Source organism: Carcharodon carcharias, chromosome 28, assembly GCF_017639515.1.
Source record: "Carcharodon carcharias isolate sCarCar2 chromosome 28, sCarCar2.pri, whole genome shotgun sequence".
NCBI classification, from domain to species: Eukaryota; Metazoa; Chordata; class Chondrichthyes; order Lamniformes; family Lamnidae; genus Carcharodon; species Carcharodon carcharias.
The window spans coordinates 20,831,895-20,854,784 of NC_054494.1; the positions used below are offsets into that span (position 1 = coordinate 20,831,895).

At 42.3% G+C, this 22,890-nt stretch overlaps 1 protein-coding gene across 1 annotated transcript in view; it reads left to right on the forward strand.

The window, feature by feature from the left end:
• Positions 1-9,807, forward strand: part of spef1 (sperm flagellar 1) — a 45,062-nt gene extending 35,255 nt beyond the window's left edge. The window contains exon 7 of the mRNA XM_041176446.1: positions 9,686-9,807. Coding sequence (XP_041032380.1) covers positions 9,686-9,799 — 114 coding nt within the window. The 3' untranslated portion in view covers positions 9,800-9,807. The remainder of the gene's footprint in view (positions 1-9,685) is intronic.
• The last annotated feature ends 13,083 nt before the right edge of the window (positions 9,808-22,890 follow it).

A 22,890-nucleotide genomic window follows, 5' to 3' on the forward strand; every position in this document is an offset into this window, starting at 1 on the left:
CTCAGCCAGTCTGGTTTTCCTTGCCCCATGTTTGTCCTGAGACTTCAATGTTGAAGATCCCTGGGCAACTCCCTCCCAACTGTATACCACCTCTACTGTTTCTGTCCCAGCAGTGGGGCACATCATACCCAGGGATGGTGATGGTGGTATCTGTAAGGTATGATTCCATGAGTATGACAGTGTCAGGCTGTTGTTTGACTAGTCTGGAGACAGCTCTCCTAATTTTCTCACGAGATCTAAGAAGGACCTGCAGGGTTGACAGGGCTGATTTTGTCATTGTTGTTCTTGGTACCTAGGTCAGTGTCATTCCTTATCCAATTTTCCTGCAGCGGTTTGATACAACAGAGTGACTTGCTAGGCCATTTCAGAGGGCATTTCTGGAGCCACATGTAGGACAGCTTCCCTAAAAGGGCATTAGTGAACCATCAATCAACGATGGTTTCATGGCCATCATTAGACTTTTAATTCCAAATTTTTATTGGATTCAAATTCCACCATTTGCCATGGGGGGATTCAAACCCAGGTCACTAGAACGTTACTCTGGAATACTAGTCCAGTGATAATACCACTATGCCACCGCCTCCCCATACTAGACTCATACCTGGAATGGACAAGTTGTCTTATGAGGAAAGGTTGGACAGGCTAGGCTTGTATCCATTGGCGTTTAGAAGTGTAAGGGGCAATTTGATTGAAACATATAAGATGCAGAGGGGCCTTGAGAGGTTGGCTGTAGAAAGGATGCCTTCCCTTGTGGGAGAGTCTAAAACTAGGGGTCACTATTTAAAAATAAGGGGCCGCTCATTTAAGACAGAGATGAGAATTTTTCCTCTCAGAGGGTAGTGAGCCTTTGGAACTCTCTTCCTCAAAAAGCAATGGAAGCAGAGTCTTTAAATATTTCTAAGACAGCTAGATAGATTCTTGATAAGCAAGGGGTGGAAGGTTATCAGGGGTAGGCGGGAATGTGAAGCTGATGTTACACTCATATCAGCCATGATCTTATTGAATAGCGGGGCAGGCTTGAGGGGCCAAGTGGTTTACTCTTGCTCTAGTTCGTATGTACTGAGCATGCAGACATTACATACCCGATTTTAGATATGATTAATGACCATCAAAGATCTGCACTGCCAGTGGGTTTTACTCTTGTATATGCCGATCAAATGGGCAATTGTCCGAAGTGGAGAAATCAAATGTTGACAGTAAATAACTTTATTTATTATTGGATTCCAGTGTACATTTCTGCAAAGTTGTTGACTACCTAAATAATCGTCCATCTCCTTTGTACATAGAACTAGTCTGATTGAGTATATTGTTTAAACACATCACTAATGCTGTCTGACTACTTCTGTTATGGTGATAAATCTTTATAGTTAATTTCCCACATTAAACCATACAGAAGAAGGGCTGGATTACAATGAAGCAGTGTCTTGAGATTCCACATGGCAATGGCAGGGGAAGCATGAGGCACGGCACATTGCCCTGGTTCAGAAAATGAGTCATATCCCTTCTATCCATCTTGGCTTCTGCGTCCTGCAGAATCTAGTGACAGTGAGTCAGGAGTGTAAACCATAAATGTAAAGAGCTGAAAAAAGAGGCCTACTCTTCCTGTCCGGAAATAAAGCTGTGCTCTGTTCAACAGTCATCATATTATGGATAAGGATTTGTAATTCATTTTTCAGTTGCAATGATGTGACTCACATTGAAATGTATTATTGAATCACCTGCAAATTAATGCAGGACTCCTCTGGCAATTTGCTTATTATACACAAAAAAAGCTTTGCCAAACACTTTTTCATGAATGCATTGCCTCTTTTATCTCTCATAGGATTGCTATAGAATTTTTCATGCATACACAAGATCACATGCTCAAAGATCATATGCCATGGGATGCCAGAATATGTATGCTTAACACTTTCCCCTGAATTTTCTCCACAATATCAGGGCATGAGTACATAAAGCAATAGGGATAATTTCTCACCAGAAGAGCAGAAGGAGCACTTTCAGGTTAAATATTCAGGCATTAGTATCTTATTGTACAATTTCAAGACATATTCTTTTTTTGGGAGACTAAGTTTAATCCTTCAAGTATTGATCTGTTTTGTAATCTTGATATAATCTGTTTTTATTATTGTAAAGAGTTTGCAAATGTGGATAAATAGCCATTTGGTAGTGCAGAACTTGAGTATTCATGTGTATACTTTGAATGGGAGACAGGACTGACACACCATCAATACTACCAAAGAGTGTCTGTCCAGATTATTGCCTGGATTTTCACTGTGTCGGGCCCACTTGGGAGCTTTTTAAAAATGGCAGGTGGGACATGATTCCAGGATCCCCACCACATTCCCATTTCCAGCAATTTTTGCTTGTGCAGGTTAAGGACGTGATAGTCCTCCTGCATGCAGCACTCCTGCCCTTGCCAGCTCCATTGCAGGGGTGAACAGTTCAAACACATCCCCCCCTTCCCACAATTTTTGTGGAACCTGGCCCTTTCTATGAATAGACGTGGTTCACGGCACCTCTGTGGAGTCATGAACCATGGAGGAACCCCAAGTCCAAGTGGGGAACCAAAAGAAAAACAGCCACCTGCTCCTGGAATTCTTAGATTGACAGGCCATTTGCTTTGAAATACAAAAAACACATTTGTTCTTTCAGTTGAAATAAGCTGCAATGAAGCTGTCATGGTTTGTATTGGCAGCTGAGCCCTTTTTATTATTTACTCTTTCATGGGATGTGGTGTCTCTGGCAGGCCAGCATTTGTTGCCTATCCCTAATTGCCCTTGAACCAAGTGGTTTGCTGGGCCGTTTCAGAGGGCAGTTAAGAGTCAACCACATTGCTCTGGGTCTGGAATCACATATAGGCCAGACCAGGTAAGGATGGCAGATTCCCTTCCCTGAAGGACATTAGTGAACCAGATGGGTTTTTATGTTAATCAATGGTAGTTTCATGGTCACCATTACTGAGGCTAGATTTCAATTCCAGACTTTATTAATTGAATTTAAATTCCACCATCTGCCAAGGTGGGATTTGAACCTGTGTCCCCAGAGCATTAGCCTGGGCTTCTAGATTACTGTGAATGCCTAGCTGAGTTTCAAAACCTAAAAAAAAAAATCTTAGCAATGGTTATGTGCAGAATTGACAGTTTTACAAGGTTATTGAAGGATTATCTGTCTTTGATGTGGTTACAGAATAGATGTTTGGTTTTAAAGCTAAATGATCACTTGAAAGGATTTATGTTTTTTTTTCATTGGGTCTGGAGTTTTGTTTCCAGAATAAATTGTATTTGAGTGACAGCTGCATTAGATTGTTAGATGTATTTTTTCATGTCCATTTCAAAGCATTCCCATTGATATTTACATGGCCCCTGAGGTCCTCCCATAATGGATACCAGGCGAGTGGCCATGGAAGGGGCATGGGAAGCATGGAAGAGGATTAAGGGGACTTGGAGGCCACGTGGGGCAGGTGGGTGTGGTGAAGGATGGGTACTTGAGGGCCTGACGTTAATTGTTACAACTGGGCCAATGTCCCAGTAAATGGAGGTAAGTGTTTTAGCCTGCTAGCCTGGTTATCCAGTCACCTCCATTGCCTCCTCGAGCCTACCTCTGGAGGACCACCCCCACCTCCCCGGAATGGAAATCTAGCGGGCAAGGGTCTTTGAAAGGAGACAGGTCTCTCGAGTCGGGAAGATTCCCAACTTGAGCTTCCCACTTCCTCCATGATAATATGGCCTATGTGTTCAAATCTTGGAGTGAGACATGAACACACAGTCTGCATCCTATGATGAGTCTTTAAGGTTCATTAAAATGGAAAATGTCTCCAGCTGCAGCTCCTGGAAGCCCGGGTTTCGGAGCTGGAGCGGTGGCTGGGGACAATGTGGAACATCCGCAAGGCGGAGAGCATCATGGCTAGCACGTATAGAGAGGTGGCCACACCGCAGGCTAAGAGTCCACAGGCAGGAAGGGAATGGGTGACCACCAGACAGAACAAGATGACTAGGCAGGCATTGCAGGAATCTCCTGTGATTATTCCCCTGCAAAACAGATACACCGCTTTGGATACTGTTGAGGGTAATGGCCTCTCAGGGGAAAGCAGCAACAGCCAAATTCATTGCACCACAGTTGGCTCTGCTGCACAGGGGAAGAGTAAAAAGTGTGGGAATGCAATAGTTATTGGGGATTCAATTGTAAGGGGAATAGATAGGCGTTTCTGTGGCCACAAACAAGACTCCAGGATGAAATGTTGCCTCCCTGGTGCTTGGGCCAAGGATGTCTCAGAGCGGCTACAGGATATTCTGAAGGGGGAGGGTGAACAGCCAGTGGTCGTGGTACACATTGGTGCAAACAACATAGGTGAAAAAAGGGATGAGGCCCTAAAAGCAGAATATAGGGAGTTAGGAATTCAGTTGAGAAGTAGGACTTCAAAGGTAGTGACCTCAGGATTACTACCAGTGCCACGTGCTAGTCAGAGTAGAAGTAGCAGGATATATCGGATGAATACGTGGCTGAAGAGATGGTGTGATGGGGAGGGTTTCAGATTCCTGGGACATTGGGACTGGTTCTGGGGGAGGTGGGATCAGTACAAACTGGACAGGTTACACCTGGGCAGGACCGGGTCTGATGTCCTAGGGGGAATATTTGCTCAAGTGGTTGGGGAGAGTTTAAACTAAAATGGCAGGGGGATGGGAACCTATGCAAGGAGTCAGAGGAGGGGGAATCAAGGACAAGAACAAAAGACAGAGAGGGGAATAAGAAAAGTAATAGGCAGAGAAATCAAGGGCAAGAATCAAACAGGGCCTCAGTGAAAAATAGTGGGAACGGGACAAGTAATGTTGAAAAGACAAGCCTTAAGGCTTTGTGCCTTAATGCGAGGAGCATTCGCAATAAAGTGGATGAATTAACCGTGCAAGTAAATGTAAACAGGTATGATTTGGTCGGGATTACAGAAACATGGCTGGAGGATGACCAGGGATGGGAACTGAACATCCAGGGGTATTCAGTATTTAGGAAGGACTAAAAGGAAAAGGTGATGGAGTTGTATTGCTGGCTAAAGAGGAAATTAGCACAATAGTGAGGAAAGATATTAGCTCCGACAGTGTGGAATCTATATGGGTAGAGCTGAGAAAAAATAAGGGGCAAAAACGTTAGTGGGGCCTGTATATAGACCCCCAAGCTGTAGTGGTGATATTGGGAATGGCATTAAACAGGAAATTAGAAATGCATGTAATAAAGGAACATCTGTAATTATGGGTGACTTTAATCTGCATATAGATTGGACAAGTCAAATTAGTAACAATACCGTAGAGGAGGAATTCCTGGAGTGTAGACGGGATGGTTTTCTAAACCAATATTTTGAGGAACCAACTAGAGAACAGGCCATCTTAGACTGGGTATTGTGTAATGAGAAAGGAATAATTGGTAATCTAGTGCAAGGCCCCTTGGGGATGAGTGACCATAATATGATACAATTCTTCATCAAGATGCAGAGTGACATAGTTAATTCTGAGACTAGGGTCTTGAATCTTAATAAAGGAAACTACAATGCTATGAGACGCGAGTTGGCTATGATGGATTGGGAAACGTTACTTAAAGGGATGACGGTGGATAGGCAATGGCAAACATTCAAAGAGCGCATGGATGAGCTGCAACAATTGTTTATTCCTGTCTGGCGCAAAAGTAAAACAGGAAATGTGGCCAAACCATGGCTTACAAGGGAAATTAGAGATAGTATTAGATCCAAGGAAGAGGCATACAAATTGGCCAGAAAAAACAACAGACCTGAGGATTGGGAGCAGTTCAGAATTCAGCAAAGGAGGACCAAGGGATTGATTAAGAAGGGGAAAATAGAGTACAAGAGAAAGCTTGTGGGGAACATAAAAACTGACTGTAAAAGTTTCTATAGAAGAGAAGAAGATTGGTGAAGACAAATGTAGGTCCCTTACAGTCAGAAACAAGCGAATTTATAATGGGAAACAAAGAAATGGCTGACCAACTAAATACATACTTTGGTTCTGTCTCCACAAAGAAGGACACAAATAACATACCGGAAATGTTGGGAAACACAGGGTTTAGTGAGAGGGAGGAACTGAAAGAAATCAGTATTAGTAGGGAAATGGTGTTGGTGAAATTGATGGGATTGAAGGCCGATAAATCTCCAGGGCCTGATAATCTACAACCCAGAGTACTTAAGAAAGTGGCCCTGGAAATAGTGGAGGCATTGGTGGTCATCTTCCGAGCTTCTATAGACTCTGGAACAGTTCCTACAGATTGGAGGGTAGCTAATGTAACCCCACTATTTAAAATAGGAGATAGAGAGAAAACAGGGAATTATAGACCAGTCAGTCTGACATCGATAGTGGGGAAAATTCTAGAGTCTATTATAAAAGATTTAATAGCTGAGCATTTGGAAAACAGTGGCAGAATCAGAGAGAGTCAGCATGGATTTATGAAAGGGAAATCATGCTTAACAAATCTACTGGAATTTTTCGCGGATGTAACTAGTAGAGTTGATGAGGGGGAGCCAGTGCATGTGGTTTATTTGGACTTTCAGAAGGCTTTCGACAAAGCCCCGCATAAGGGATTAGTGTGTAAAATTAAAGCGCATAGGATTTGGGGTAGTGTATTGAGATGGACAGAAAACTGGTTGGCAGACAGGAAACAAAGTGTAGGAATAAACGGCAGTGACTAGTGGGGTACCGCAGGGATCGGTGCTGGGACCCCAGGTATTCACAATATATATTAATGATTTAGATGAGGGAACTAAATCTAATATCTCCAAATTTGCAGATGACACAAAGCTGGGTGGGAGGGTGAGCTGTGAGGAGGATGCAGAGATGCTTCAGTGTGATTTGGACAAGCTGAGTGAGTGGAAAAATGCATGACAAATGCAGTATAATGTGGATAAATGTGAGGTTATCCACTTTGGTAGCAAAAACAGGAAGGCAGATTATTACCTGAATGGCTATAAATTGAGAGAGGGGAATGTGCAACAAGATCTGGGTGGCCTCGTACACCAGTTGCTGAAGGTAAGCATGCAGCTGCAGCAGGCGGTAAAGAAGGCAAATGGTATGTTGGCCTTCATAGTGAAGGGATTCGAGTATAAGAGCAAGGATGTCTTGCTGCAATTATGCAGGGCCTTGGTGAGACCACACCTGGAATATTGTGTGTAGTTTTGGTCTCCATATCTGAAGAAGGATGTTCTTGCTATAGAGGGAATGCAGTGAAGATTTACCAGATTGATTCCTGAGATGGCGGGACTGACATATGAGGAGAGACTGAGTCAGTTAAGATTATATTCGCTGGAGTTTGGAAGAATAAGGGGGGGCAATCTCATAGAAACCTATACAATTCTAACAGGACTAGACAGGGTAGATGCAGGAAGGATGTTCCTGATGGTGGGGGAGTCCAGAACCAGGGGTCACAGTCTGAGGATGAGGTGGACCACTTAGGACTGAGATGAGGAGAAATTTCTTCACCCAGAGAGTGGTGAGCCTGTGGAATTCGCTACCACAGAAAGTAGTTGAGGCCAAAACATGTTTTCAAGATGGAGTTAGGTATAGCTCTTGGGGCGAAAGGGATCAAAGGATATGGGGAGAAAGCGGGAGCAGGCTATTGAGTTGGATGATCAGCCATGATCATGATGAATGGTGGAGCAGGCTCGAAGGGCCAAATGGCTTCTATTTTCTATGTTTCTGTGTTTCCTTCTACATATCCAGGAATTCAGTTGGATATTAGAGATCCCATAGCATTAATCAAAGTCAAATAGTGAGCTGTCCCAGTGCCCAGCCAAACCTACTAGTTCAACCAATATCACTTGTTTGTGAGATTGTGCTGTGTACAAAATGGTTGTCATGCTTCTCTACATAATAATCGCTTAAAAGTAATTCACAGAAGCTCATAATGCAACAGCATTGGCGTCCAAATTTCTGGGGTCGGAACCTCGTACGATCGGAGACAGAGGTCCGAGACCTACTTTATGGTGCTGCGAGCGTACAGAAATGCCATCGGGAAGCATGCTAGGAGCCTGCACATCAGCGGTGTGAAAGGCTCATCAAGTCCCCACATTTAATACAAACTATCATTTCTGAGAAATGGGAAAGGCATATAGATCTGTAAGCCTACATACTTCCATTGCTGTATCTTACAGTATAGACCTTGAGGAATATTCACAATTGTAATTTGTTTTACAATTTCCATGTAGACCTTCTTTAATCCCAAATTCCTATCAGGAGCACTCTCAGAACAACACTAGAGATGATTTTAAAATCTTATTTCTATTTCCTGCCTTTTCATTGCCAAGTTTTTTTTAACTTTCTGGGAGTGAATAGATTCTCCCGTACTACTTTGCAGTGTGGAACTTGAGAATACACAGTGTCCAGCCCAACCTACCTTGGCAGATGGAATTTAAATTCAATTAATAAAGTCTGGAATCGGGCTGACTGTCTCCTGTACTCCCTCGCATCACACAAATTTCTTACTTTCTTTCAAAACCAGGGCTTGGCTTCAGAAAGCTTGGCTGTGATTGGTAACTCATAAACATAACCCCATATCATACCATGACATAAATTTGTGTGTTCTGTAACTCATCCTAATTTTAGCTTATAAAATTAGTATTGTCTTGCTACAAATTACCCTTTTAGAAAGCAAATATTTAACGGCATCACTTTTGCATCTTAGACTGCAAAGAAAAGCCTTCAGCTCTCAGTGCTTTAAAAAGAGAATTCCTCTGGCATTTGTCTACACACAACTTGCATTCCTTTGGTTTGACTCTTTCACTGACACATTACTAGATTTAAAGAATCAGTGTTTCAGACAGCATTAACCTATATCTTATTTATTATTTTTAATGGATTAAATTGGCCAAGTATTTAAGCAAAGACAATATATAATTAACAGACAAAAGCAATATTCAATAAATTCAAACAAATTGATCACAGAACTATACAAAGAACTGTGTGATCAGACGTGGTTCTGAGAGAATGAATCACTAGTTGGATGTTACACAGAAACAGCCACTTGTAAGGGAGCTAGGCATAATTAAGAACAAAACAATGAATTCATTTTTTGCTGCTAGCATTGTCTTGAGCTGAATTTCACCATTTTATATTAGCAACTATGATTGTACAGTGACTACCGTTATACATAATTGCTTTATTATGAATTGAAGCTTTACCCAATGTGTGAGTTATATGGGTGGACACTTTTGGATCATTCAGCTCAGCTGCGTAAACATATTTAATTTATCTTATATCCCTCTGAATTGTGCGGGTTTAGTTCCTACCCAATCCCAACTCTGTCTCTGCTACAAAAAAACACTAAATCATCACTTATGACAGTCAAAATATGCTGCAAATTTGACTGGTATCAAACTGCATTTGGACTGTAGACCATGCATCAGTGTATTTATTGCCAACATAATAATAGAGGTATAACATGGACAACATAATGTGCCTCTGGTACTGACTCCATCAATCTATTTAAGCTTGCAGTGTTCAGAAGCTATACCACACAAAGTAGTAAAGTTGAGTGCATACTATAATGATATTTTGACGTGTTCGTTTTTATCTCATTGTTGCAGCTGGGTGCTTTTTCCTTTAAATCCTTATAGTTCTGTGTTCCATAACAAAATTTGAAGTGAAATCCTGAGACAACTATTCTCAGGTATGCTGAAATGTTGTTTTCATTTTGTCAGATTCTGCAGATGAAAGTACAGAGACTTGAGCATCTGGTTCAGCTGAAAGACCTCCGAATCGAAGATCTGACAAGACACTTGAAGAAACATAAATCACAGGGGACAATGAAGTGATAACAAAGGGAAAAAAGAAATGATTAAAATCTCCACGGACAAAATGTTTGGCAACCTTTTATTCATTTGTTTCTAAATATCTGATGTTTGCATAATCTTACTGTGATGAAAGTGGCACAATAGTGTTTTCAATCTGTAAACAACACAAAAAACTTGCCAACACATTTTTCACTGGAGCCTTTTTTGAATACTGTGTCTTTTAGAATGAAAGCTGAACTGTGTCATGATACCACTCATTTACCTTGTTTCTACTTTAGGAATTATGAGAGAATTGAAATACAATTTATTTTTATCTAAAGATCTTAATGAATTGCTATTGCTTAGAGTGGGTCCTTGTAGCATGTTGTCCCAGGCAAAGATTCTACTCTATATGTATACCTTTGTGCTGTTGGTCATGTGAAATGTAAAGTGTTATTTAACATAATTTGTGAATAAATTATATTTTGTCTATTTATATATTTTCTACATTATTAAAAAACACAGGGCAGAATTTTTGGCTCATCGGGCGGGTGTGCGTGCGCCTGACCAGAACAAGTGTAAAATGACGCACGATGACATCGGCCGAGTGTCCCGGCGTCATCGCGCACTCGCGTGATATTTCAGTCGGTGGGCGCACGCGGGAGTCGGCAGCACGCCCACCGACAATTCAGTGGCCTATTAAGGCTCTTAATGAACTAATCGATTGAAATTTTTCACTGCCTGTCCAACTGTTCATTTGGCAAGCGAGCAAAAAGGCCAAGCGGCCTTTGCATTTTAGGCGAAACCTCATCCACGGGCCGGATGAGGTTTTCACCAGTGTTGAAAGAAAATTTTAAACTTTTCAAACTCATCTCTAACATGTCCCTGCTCGTTTGAGAGAGTCACATGAGGGGACATGTTTTTAACATTTCTAATTTATTTATTTTTTATTCTTAAAAACTTTAGCTCCCTACCTGAGGGAGCTTTTACTGCATTCACCCACGAACTTCCGTGCTCATGCTCCTCCCACCGCCACCCCAGCAGCGCTGAGCACTGCAGCGTGCGTTTCACGCTGGCTGGCCGTTAATTGGCGGTCTGGGCTCGATCGCGGGTGGCGGTCCATTTCACGGTCACTCCTGCTCGCCCCCACTGAGCCTGCCCAACGACCGGAAAATCCTGGCCACAGTGTAGTTTGCTAACCTTTATTTCAAATTCCCTGATTGAAGCCGAAAATATTTTAGAACTGACAATGATTGAGACATTACAACCTAGTTTTATTTTGAACTCAGAATTCTGACTGAGTCTGACGTAGCTTCACATAGTTCACAGAATTCTCGTTCAGTAACGTTTTGTTGGGGGATATGGGTCCAAGAAGGATAAACCATGGAGGAGACAAAAGGAAATTCACCAAATTGGCAAGTTATTCCTCAAAATTGACTGCAAAAATGCTATCATACACACCCAAAAGGAGATGCAGTTATGTTGACTTTTTTTTTGCTGTAACAGGAGAGGCCCAGTGATGATGCAAAGAAAAATTAAGCCTCTAGGGTAAACTTTGTGAGTACACACATCTGCTCGGAGCCTCATACGTGGAAAATGCAGATTGAGATTCCACCTATTATGGAAAACTGGAAGGGAATGATTCTTGCCTACAATTTCCTGATATGTGCTCCCAGTGTGCAAGACTCCAGCAACACACGTTTCTAGGATTTATCCTCTATATTTCATACCGATGTACTGTGCTGGAATGCTCCAATGGAGTATCCAGTATTTTATTCATTCATGGGATGTGGCTTTCACTGGCAAGGCAAACGTTTATTGCCCATCCCTAACTGGCCTTGAGAAGGTAAATCTGAGCTGCCTTCTTGACTCGTGACAGTGTGTGTAGTGAAGGTACACTCACAGTGCCGTTAGGGAAGGAGTTCCAGGGTTTTGAACCAGAAATGAGAAAAAATGGCAATATATTTCCAAGTCAAGTGTGACTTGGAGGGGAACTTGCAGGTGGTGGTGGTGATCCCATGCACATGCTGCCCTTGCCCTTCTAGGTAGTAGAAATTGTGGGTTTGGAAGATCTGTTGAAGATGACTTGGTGAGTTGCTGATGTGCATCTTTTAGATGGTACACACTGTAGCCACATCGCACCGGCAGTGGATGTGGTACTGATCAAGTAGGCTGCTTTGTCCTGGATGGTGTTGAACTTTTTAAATGTTCTTGAAGCTGTACCCGGGCAAGTGGAGAGTATTCCACTGCACTTCTAATTTGTGCCTTGTAGGTGGTGAAAAAGCTTTGAGCGTCAAGGAAGTGAGTCACTTGCCACAAAATACCCAGCCTTTGACATACTCTTGTAGCCATAGTAATTATATGGTTGGTCCAATTAAATTTCTGGTCAATGGTGACCCCAGGATGATGATCATGGGGGATTCAACAATAGTAATGCCAAAGAGAGGTGATTAGGCTCTCTCTTGTTGAAGATAGTCATTGCTTGGCACTTGTGTGCCATGAACAGTACTTGCCATTTCTCAGCCCAAGCCTGAATGTTGCCCAGATCTTACTGCATATGGGTACGAACTGTTTCACTATCTTCGGAACTACAGATAGAACACTTGGCGATCATCAGCAAACATCCTCACTTCCGACCAATTGTCTTGTATAATACATCTCTCCTCTGTGCATGTCATAGCATGCAGTTTCTCTCTGTGTATTGTTCAGATCATATGCCTCACTCTAAAATATGGTTAAATCCATCCTAATCTGTGACTAGCACTTTACAGGATGCGGTGTCAGCAAGAACAAGGCATAACACAGTAAACTATATCATGTTTCAACTATTCAGTAGTCTACTGACCCACAATCATTATCCCTAAGGAAATGTTTTGTCTGATGAACTGGTTAGTTTTCAAGGTCTCCAGCTGTAAAAGGAATGTTAGAAACCAATGGCTGAAGCTTCCAAGGCTCATGGAAAACTAGAGCGTTCGATTTTTGTTCATGGCCAGATTCTTTGTGTGATTGCTGTAACCGCCCCCAGCCATTAATGTTGGAAGTATGAATATGCAGTCATGTTTCTCCTTGTAAGAAGAGATGTTGAGCCTTTTTGTGAATTGTTTCCATGCTTCAGAAATTAATAAGGCTGGGATTTCAAAAGGTAAAGTCAGGGAAACTTCTGAACCCCTTAATAAATAGTTCATTGTTGGTAATTTTTAAGTCAGCCTCCAAACAGGAATTGTATCGATGTGACTTATTTCATAGATTATTAATCAGTGGCACTCCTTAACTTGGCAGCCTGTTCTGTGCTAGTTGGTAGTTACTTTATTGGCTTTAAGCAGGGTTTACATTTTGCATTTCTAGTAGAAATGACCCAGACCTGAGTATGTATACACCATACACTGAGTCACTTCAGCCACATAACCAATTCTGCCAATCCAGGTAGTTTCCACTTAAGCAAATTTCAAAATAAATGTGGAAGAACCTGAGGTTTCTTCACACTAGATAAGATGGACCTTCCAATCTTTGCTTAATCTGAATGGATTTATCCAGAATTGAAGGGAGAATGAATCTGGTACTCCAGTATAAGGATTTTATACTCATTTTCCTGCACATTTTGCAGTGAAAAGCAGTTCAGATTTATGTTCTGAAGGTGTACTACAGAGATCTTCATCATTGGCCTCTCCTGGTGTCTATACAGGTGAGATCCCATGCTCCTGCTTTTTAGATTTGCACTAGAGATTTTCTGATGATTTGCTGAGCCCATAGCTTCACATCAGTGGAGATTACAAGCTAAATGTAAGGGTCCTGGAACCAGATCTACTCAAAATAGTCCATTATTACACTTGAACAACTTAAAATCAAAATAACTATCAAATAGGTAAATGCTTCAAGGCCATGAGTTGAATTTACAATGAATGGAGTTAGCAATGGATAGAGTAACGCACTTACACAGAATCCCTCTGTACAATTTTTAACAAGGTGTCAAACAAAGGTGTTTACAATTCCAAAATATTTTAATTCAATTACGTATCACCAAACTATTTTTAACATTCATTGACCACAATCCTTGTACCAAGAATTGGTCAGTTAGGCCTCAATCAGAATGAGTCATTATACAATGCCAGGTTTGTCTTCAATTACTGTCATATTGGCACCATTGAGGATTTAATAGTCACCAGTTTTTCTGTAGTCTCCACTGTTGTAGAATGGAGACATTGTGTTGATTTTATATATAATTTCCCAAGAGTTTCCTCTCTGTCTGCAAGGATTAGGGCAAAAGTCAGCCACATCATTGTCTTCACATTTGGTGACCAGATTCAAGACTGTGTCACGAATTAGAGATTCTGCTAATGAAAGAACTGGATAAATGTGTGTGTGTGTGTGTGTGTGTGTGTTTATTATTCGTACCTCCATGTCCACTATGAGGGTTAGACTGTTTTTATCAATCAGCAGAAAATGAGAATCTTTCAGTCCCTTTAAGTGCAGGAGGCAAAACTTTGAGTTAAATCAACTTCTAAATATTCAAAACATCCAGTGATAGGAAGTCAATAATTATTGATAGTTTTAAAAAATAATGTATGTCTTTCCTGTCTCTGGCAACAACTGAGCACACACCCTGGTGTCTCGTCAGCAATCACGTGCTGTTTGCATTGAGCCTGACCACAAAAAGGCCGATTGAAAGTTGATTTTGTTGCACCAACCAAAGAAAAACATGTTCTTAACAATAACAGGCCTTCTAATTAATCTTTTGACTTAACACTGGGTAGCGGTGTTCAGTGCTTGTACTGAGTATGAAGGGTTGGGGGGAGAAAATGGGACACAATGGAACCCGCCACAATAGGAAAACAGATTTGCAGCAGTATTTGTGCTATTGTACCAAGGTCTAACATCCTTAATATAAGCAGCTAACCAATGCAAGCAGCAAACGTTTAGGGGAGGCAAAGAGCTTTGCCTTCTAAATGACTAAAAGCATCTCTGCTGGTAATCAGCTTTAATTACTGAACCTTACCTCAACTGCATTACAAACTAATCCTGACTACACAGGGTAATGAGCAACTAAGCTATGTGCTTCCTCAGATTTAGTGATTTTGCTTTAACCTAATATTGAGAGGTCTTTTAAAGAAAGTCAAAAGTGAACAATAATACAGAGGCATGACATTGGAGAGGAGGAGGAACTGGATTTAATGCAGCCCTTTGTGGCAGGAACCACGGCAACCAGGCACACTTAGTCGCAGGAGAGGCCCTGTGTCAGTCTCCTGGTAGCGGGAGAACCTTGGAGGACGGAAGGGACTGATGTGGCATTCCCAGCCGCTGGCAATGGGGTGTCAACTAGGCTCACTAATGAACCAATTCATGCACATCACCCATGAGCCCACCGCAATTTAGTGGGGCCTCAGGGATTTAATGGGAGCTTCATGACTTTCCCACACCCTTGTATATAAGAAATCATTTACCAATTGAAACTAGTCAGAGCCAACTTCCACCCAGGCAGATTCTTTGGTGGAAGACTTGTCGAAGAGATGCGGAATTCCACAAAAGCAAAAGCTGCCAGCCATCATCTTAATTTCCATGAAGATTATGCCATGGACAGTCAATGAACTCTCATTAGCTTAGAAATTATTGTTGGCAATGTTAGCAGATGAATGTTTAACGTAATGGGATGGCATTGATCCATCCACTAATGTAACAGAAATGTTACCCCACTTCAAGTAAATAAGTTACCTTGGCTCTAAAACAGCAGAGGATAGAATGTGTCAAAAGTTCGTCTGCTAATGTCGCCATCAGTCATTTCTAGGCTATTATCTTTTAAAATACTAGCCATTTTTAACCATGATTGGGGGTATAAAGCTTTAAATTGCTGCTTAGATTGTTCATGATGAAAGAGGGGGGTGCTATCTCTTCAAAATAAATGTAAACATTTTTCTGCTTACCATAGTGACTTGTAGTGTTTGGTATGTGATGCTGTAATCTGAGGTCTTAAACAGCAGCCATAAACACGCTATGCAATGCTGACCATAAATGTTTTATTGTGCATTGTAACTCCTAAATTAGGAGGAAAAACTATTTTTCAAACCAATGGAAAAAATAAGTTGAAGCAGATGAAAACCATTGACCTTTACATAGAAGAGTGGAAGTCACTCAATTTGGCTTTGAACCCTTTCAGCAGATCATTAGTTCATGTTGTTATGTGAAGTACAATTTGTTTCAAGGCTTTCAAAAAAATTTTTCCATACCCTTCTCTTTAACTGACAATGCTGTGGATGTAATTTGATTGAATTAGTTTAGTTTAGTAGTTAAGGAAGGACACACTTGCATTGGAGGCAGTACAGCGAAGATTAGGTAGACTGATCCCTGGGATGAGAAGGTTATCCTATGATGAGAGGTTGAGTACATTGGGTCCATATTCTCTGGAGTTTAGAAGACTGCGAGGTAATCTTATTGAAACATTCAAGATTCTGAAGGGGCCTGACAGGGTGGATACTTAGAGGTTGTTTCCACTGGCTGAGGAATCTAGAACACGAGGGCACAGTGCCAGGATAAAGGGACAATCATTTAGGACTGAGATGGGAGAAATTTCTTCACTCAAAGGGTTGTGAATCTTTGAAATTCTCTACTCCTGATGGGTGTCGACGTTAGCTCATCATTGAATCTACTTAAGGCTAGAATAGGCAGATTTTTGGTCTCTCAGGGAATCAAGGGATATGGGGAGCAGGCGAGAAAGTGGAGTTGAAGCCCAAGATCAGCCATGATCGTATTGATTGATGGAGCAGGCTTGAGAGAGCACATGGTCTGCTCCTGTTCATCCTTCTTGTGCTCTTACATATTACTGTGGATTTAGAAAGAACGATTTGCATTTATATAGGGGTTTTCAAAATCCCAGGACATTCCAAAATGCTTTAAAGTCAATGAAATGCTTTTGAAGTGTGGTCAATGTTGTAATGTAGGAAATGTTTAGTTTAATTTAGAACTGTGGGTTTAATTTTATTCCTATCCTCGGGAAGGCACCCAATGTCACTTTTCTTATGGCAGTACAAAAGGACAAAGAGGTGTCGAAGGTGGTGATATTATCTAAGGAATGTGCTAATTAAGAGTAGAAAGCAGGACAAGCAAAGGTACAGATAGCCCTAGTGGGGGTGGGGTGAGGTGAAGGAATCAAAAAAGGCTGTGGAATGTAGTACAAAAACAAAAATACCTGGAAAAACTCAGCAGGTCTGGCAGCATCTGCGGAGAGGAACACAGTTAACGTTTCGAGTCCGAATGACCCTTCAACAGAACTAAGTAAAGATAGAAGAGAGATGAAATATAAGCTGGTTTAAGGCTGGGGGGGGTGAGACAAGTAGAGCTGGATAGAGGACCAGTGATAGCTGGAGATAACCAAAAGATGTCACAGATAAAAGGACAAAGAGGTGTCGAACGTGGTGATATTATCTAAGGAATGTGCTAATTAAGAGTAGAAGGCAGGACAAGCAAAGGTACAGATAGCCCTAGTGGGGGTGGGGTGAGGTGAAGGAATCAAAAAAGGCTAAAAGGTAGAGATAAAACAATGGATGGAATGTAGTGTTGAACTTGTGTAAGACTGTACTTAGGTCACAGTTGGGTTAATGTGTGTGGTCCTGTAGACTCCAGTATAAGGAGGTGGAAGCACAGGGAACTCAGACACACAGGACATTGTTAGAGATGAGGGGTTTCGGTTTGAAGAGACTCAAGAAGTTAGGGTTTTTTTCATAAGAGTGGAAATTCAAAGGGGTGATTTTTGAAGGATCATGGTAGGTAAATAGCGATAGATTCCACTGGTTGATGAAACAGTCGGGAGAGTAGCAAAAATTGAAATAATTAAAAGCAATTAAAGGGGAGGTTATAAAATGATTCTTAATGGAGAGGGTAGCATTCTCTGCTGCAAACTGTCATTGCTGCAGAGTCCCTAAATTCTTGAAAAAGAGAATTCGATAATTGCTCAATAAAGATGAATATTTAAAGGTATGGGAGCCAAGCAGTGGAATGTGATTAGACCAGAAAAGCTACTGGAATCTTTACAGCCTCTTTAACATAGTTAGCACTCCAAGGCACTTTATATGAGCATTATCAAATATAATGAGACATTGAGACACAACAGGACATTAGGATAAAAACAAAAAAACTGCGGATGCTGGAAATCCAAAACAAAAACAGAATTACCTGGAAAAACTCAGCAGGTCTGGCAGCATCGGCGGAGAAGAAAAGAGTTGACGTTTCGAGTCCTCATGACCCTTCGACAGTTCTGTCGAAGGGTCATGAGGACTCGAAACGTCAACTCTTTTCTTCTCCGCCGATGCTGCCAGACCTGCTGAGTTTTTCCAGGTAATTCTGTTTTTGTTTAGGACATTAGGATAGTTGGCCAAAATCTAGCTCAAAGAGTTTGGTTTTAAGGAAGTACGTTTCAACAAAATTGTCTCTCATTGTCCTAAACTCTAGAGAATATAAGCCCAATTTACTCAGCCTCACATCATAGGAAAACCCCCTCATCCCAGGGATGAATTCAGTGAACATTAGCTGTACGGCTTCCAATGCAAATATAACCTTCCTTAAATGTGGAACCCAAAACTGCACACAGCATTCCAGATGTGGTCTCACCACACTTCATCTTTGGCTTTGCTCCTTGTTTCTGCCAATTTGGAGCCAGTCTCTCTTTAAGATCAACCAGCCATCTTTTAAGAACTGCTAGTAGCAGCTATTCCATTCCCCGGTTGACCTTCTTTGTGGCAGGCCAGTGACACACGCTGTTGGTGCATTAACCCAGGAAGCTGCATTCTTTGTGGCTTTTGTGACGGGGCTGTATTATCAGGACTACAATCACAATGAAGGTGCAGCCAGTCATTGGCTTGTCTTGAAATTGTTTCGATGGTTATCACAGAGGCACCCTTGGCCCCAACCACTCCCTATTCAGTTCATGGAGACACTCTTCACTGCCCTTTCTAAATTCAGGCTGTTGTTCCCTCTCTCCTCATGTCATATCAACAAACTTCTCACTCCTAGTTCACACGAATGCTCACCTGTCCCTTCACCCATCAGATCAATGTGAAATAGGCAGGCCTACGGTGTTTAAAAGTAATGACTGAGCAGGCAGCCTGTCTCTTTAATGACCCATGATGGGATAGGGCCAGTACCTTGGGCTGGGATGTTCTTAGTTGTGCAGAATCTGCCCAGTGGGTAACAGGATGTAAAATCTTTAGTTGGTTAAACTCCAGCAGGACCCCTGGATTAATTGGGGATCCCTAAGCCTTGCTGTTTGCCAACCTACCTCTATGCTATCTGGAATGAAACAAGTGGTGTGACCCTATGGGAAGAGAGCATGTATCCCATGTTGTGCAACCAAAAATTCTACCTTTCACGGTTGTTTGGTTTAGAGACCATTGAGCACAATGATGGGTTTCAATACATGAAGGGTACCTGAATATCCAATAAAAAAGCCTCGAATTTGCTGGGAAAATAAAGGCATGTTTAATACGCTCATCATTATTAATGTGTAAATTGTCCGACAATTTGTGGTGAGGAAGAGAAAGCCTGTGAGTGATGAATCGTCACAAATCGCTGGATAATTGATGTCACTCCATCGTCAGCTTCACAAAAATCAGAGCTCGCCTTCAACCATCCTATGAGTTTCAAGAAACTGCTGCATTTGCGCTGCTAAAACAAGTTAAGGTTTAATTAAAACAAACAAAGGAAGTTAGGGCCTGTACTATAACGGCCCTATTAATGAGGAGATTTATGTTGCTACAACAACAGTCTGACCCAGAAAGGGAGCAATTGGAAACTGGGGTACCTCATTCTTGTAGGTAGTAAATTGTTCTTAGAGATTTCTAACTGAAATTTACTGAAATTCCTACTTTCTTTTATGTCTCTTAATCCTTTTTCTCTCTTTGGTTGGAATTTTCCATGCCTGGTGGCGGCGGACATGATCGGTGGAGTGAGCGGACAATATGGTGCGATCGGTTTCACGATGACGGGAAAGCAGGTCGCAATTGTCTGCTCAGCCTGCTGATGGAGGCCATGTTTCCCACCATCGGTCATCGGGAACCTCATCGTATTACATCAGCACATCATTACCAGGCCATCCTACCAGGATCTTGCACCCCGGCTGGATAGTCCGTCCACATCAGAGGGAAAGCACGCCGATGTGTTTCTCAACAGCACAGAGGCAACGTGCCCTTGGTGGCCTTCACTTTGGGTGAACTGGAGGTGAGTGAGCAGCAACATTCTGCAGAGATCGCCAGGATCGCCTGTCGCCTGTTGTCTGATAGATGTTGTGCTGCTGGATCCTCATTCGGTAGAGCAGCGCCAACCTCACTGTCAGCACAGGACCGGTCCAGACCATCGCTGGCCAGCTGGATAGCTCTGTTTTCAAAGTCTGTGAGGAGCAAGATTTTGGGCATTCTGCCACCAGTCTGCCACCTCTCTCCCTGTTGTTGTGTGCCAGCTTGTCCTGCATGAATAGGGATGGAGAGGGTGTAAGCAGGATGCCTGCCAGGCCAGATGATAAGGATGCCTGGCCTGTGTGGGTGGTGAGTGGTCCCATGGACGGGATGAGGACAATGACAGTGAGTGTGAGAGAGTGAATGGTGATGTCCCTTGAACCGGCAGTGAGTGCAAGTTCTGTGCATGTGTGATGGATTTGTGAGTGTGTGAGTTGAGCGATGAGATAAGTGACTTACCATGTCAGAACAGAGGAGATCCCTTCGTCCTTTTACGGCACTGGGTGGCTGTCCTCTTTTGAAGGGCGTTGGCGCTGACCACCGCTGCCACAGCCTCCCAAGCTGGGTTAGCGCTGTTGCTGCCCATCCTGTGGCCAGGCAGGGGGGAGAGGACATCCTGGCGGCCTACACAGCATTGAGAAGGCACTTGAGGGATGTGTCGCTGAACCTGGGGGCTGCTGTCTTCTTCAGTTTCAGGGCCATGTCCTCCATGCAGCAGTGGTGCTCTGGAAGCACTGAGATGTGTCGTTGCGACTGGACTTTAAATATGTCGCCTGGCGTGATGCAGCGGTGGGGTGATGGTGGGCGAGTGAATGAGAGCCTGCCCGCCATGGAAATGGCGTGTTTCCCGGGAGTGAATAAATAACGTGGCAGGTTTGGGATGATACAGCGTGAAAACCCACCCTCACGGCCGACAGGTAAAACGATATTTTACCCACCCGCTACCACGCCTAGTGCAAATCTGGGAAAATTCCGTTCTTTATTTCTCCTTCTGTACATGATTTGACTCCAAGTCACCTACTTTGTTCTCCACCGTTCCTCTGTTTCTTTCTCAACCCTTAAACGTCATTGGTTAAGGAGATAGATACTTAGCCCGGTTGCTCACCAAAGTCCCAGGTGACCCATTGACTCACACTTCCTGAAATTTGCAGCACAAAAATGTTTGGAGATGAAGGGGCTGCGGGGAAATAATCTAACAGGATGTGCCGTGTCATGCCCCTCGCCAGCAAATCCTGGACCAGTGTGTTAAAGAGTTGTCAGCAGTTAAAATGTTAAATTCTTCTTCATATAGCAGAGGAAGAAAGAAACCATTATAGTGCTAATAACGCTGAGTGTAAGGAGATTGTGTTTAAACCTTGTCATCACACATATTTGGTCAGGCCGTCTCTTGAAAGGCCTTTTTTAACTTTAGCCAACGATTACAGTCATCAGTTGGTCATACGGCTTCAAAGGCACATGTACTCTCAGCCTTGCACTGCCAAGCTCCCTGAAGTTACCACAGAAACTGAGACTTGAAATCCTGATTGTGACTCATTACATAAATACTGCTGGTCAGTGCTCTCCCTCTGGTTGTTAGGCAGGAGATGAACTGACAGAAAAACCGAACTAAAACACCAAACCAAGGCATTTTTTTCCAATGAAAGCTGACATCAGTAAAACTTGGCTGCCACATTCCGGGACCTTCTGCAACCCTCACATTCTATGGGTGACAGTGACATCTATAAAGCTTCACTTGCATGACTCATACATTTTTTTTCCCAGTCTTTGAACCTAGTGGGTGTGTTTGCAATGCAGAAAGATCGAGGCATAAAACCCATTAATGTTGTAAAGTGTGCACGTTGTAACCTGGTTAATTCACTGAGTCAGTGCTGCAACTCTGACTCCAGAGTCACATAGAAAAAAGTGAGTGAGCTGCTTTGGGCTGTTGTTGCTGAAGGGATTGGCAGAGACAGGGATCTGATGTTCCTGCAGCCCAACCTTATGTATAATCAAAATCACAAGGTGCGTGATAGAATGTTTTTCCATTACCACAGGAATGAAACTTCTAACTGAAGCTAAGAAAACACTGAACACTGAGGGACAGAGAATCTGGAAGAAATTTGGATGCATTTGCTCAAATATAACTGAACCAGCTATTGCAGATGTCAGTGGTGACCTTTGAAGAGATGCTGATGAAGGAAGCATCTGTAAAGGTGTGAGATGACATGTGCTACAGCCCTGGAATCAGAGGAGCCGCAACAACTAATGGAGAACAAATGTAGTAACCACTGAATCTCTCATTTTGATAGTTATAGGGGTAGACTACAATAATATGATATAACCTCACGATCTTCTGAGTTACAAATGCCTTAGCCACCAAGTAATTGATCTTGCAAATGGCATGAAAATTCATGATAACAATGTGTCATGCCAATTGCTGATAGCTACAGATGATTCACAGATCCATAAGTACAATAAATGTCATTTAAGGAGCCAATGGCTTACAAGACATCTTAGCCGCCTTTGCAGATGTTGCTGTCATAAATGGTGAGAATAATAAATCATGGACATTAAGATGTTGGAGATGGGGACAAAGGGAATGCCTTTTGACGTTTAATAAAAGTTGAACATCTCCCAGAGAGAAAATGGAGGAATGTCTAATATGGAAAAGAACAGGGATTGTCAATTCATATTCTCAGAGAAGGGAATTAGGGCTGAAAAACAGTAAAGGAATTTCTATCACTAAAGCCCAATAATCAAATTAGATATTAGAGAGAATAGCTCACATTGCACTTCTTTCAGAAAACAAGCGGTGTAAGGACTGCTTTGATCAGTGTTTGACTATTCAGAAGGTAGAGATAACATAGACAACGGCAGAACAGTTTTATCGTTGATCATGTTGATGATGGTTAGAAAATGCATAGACAACAGATGTAACAG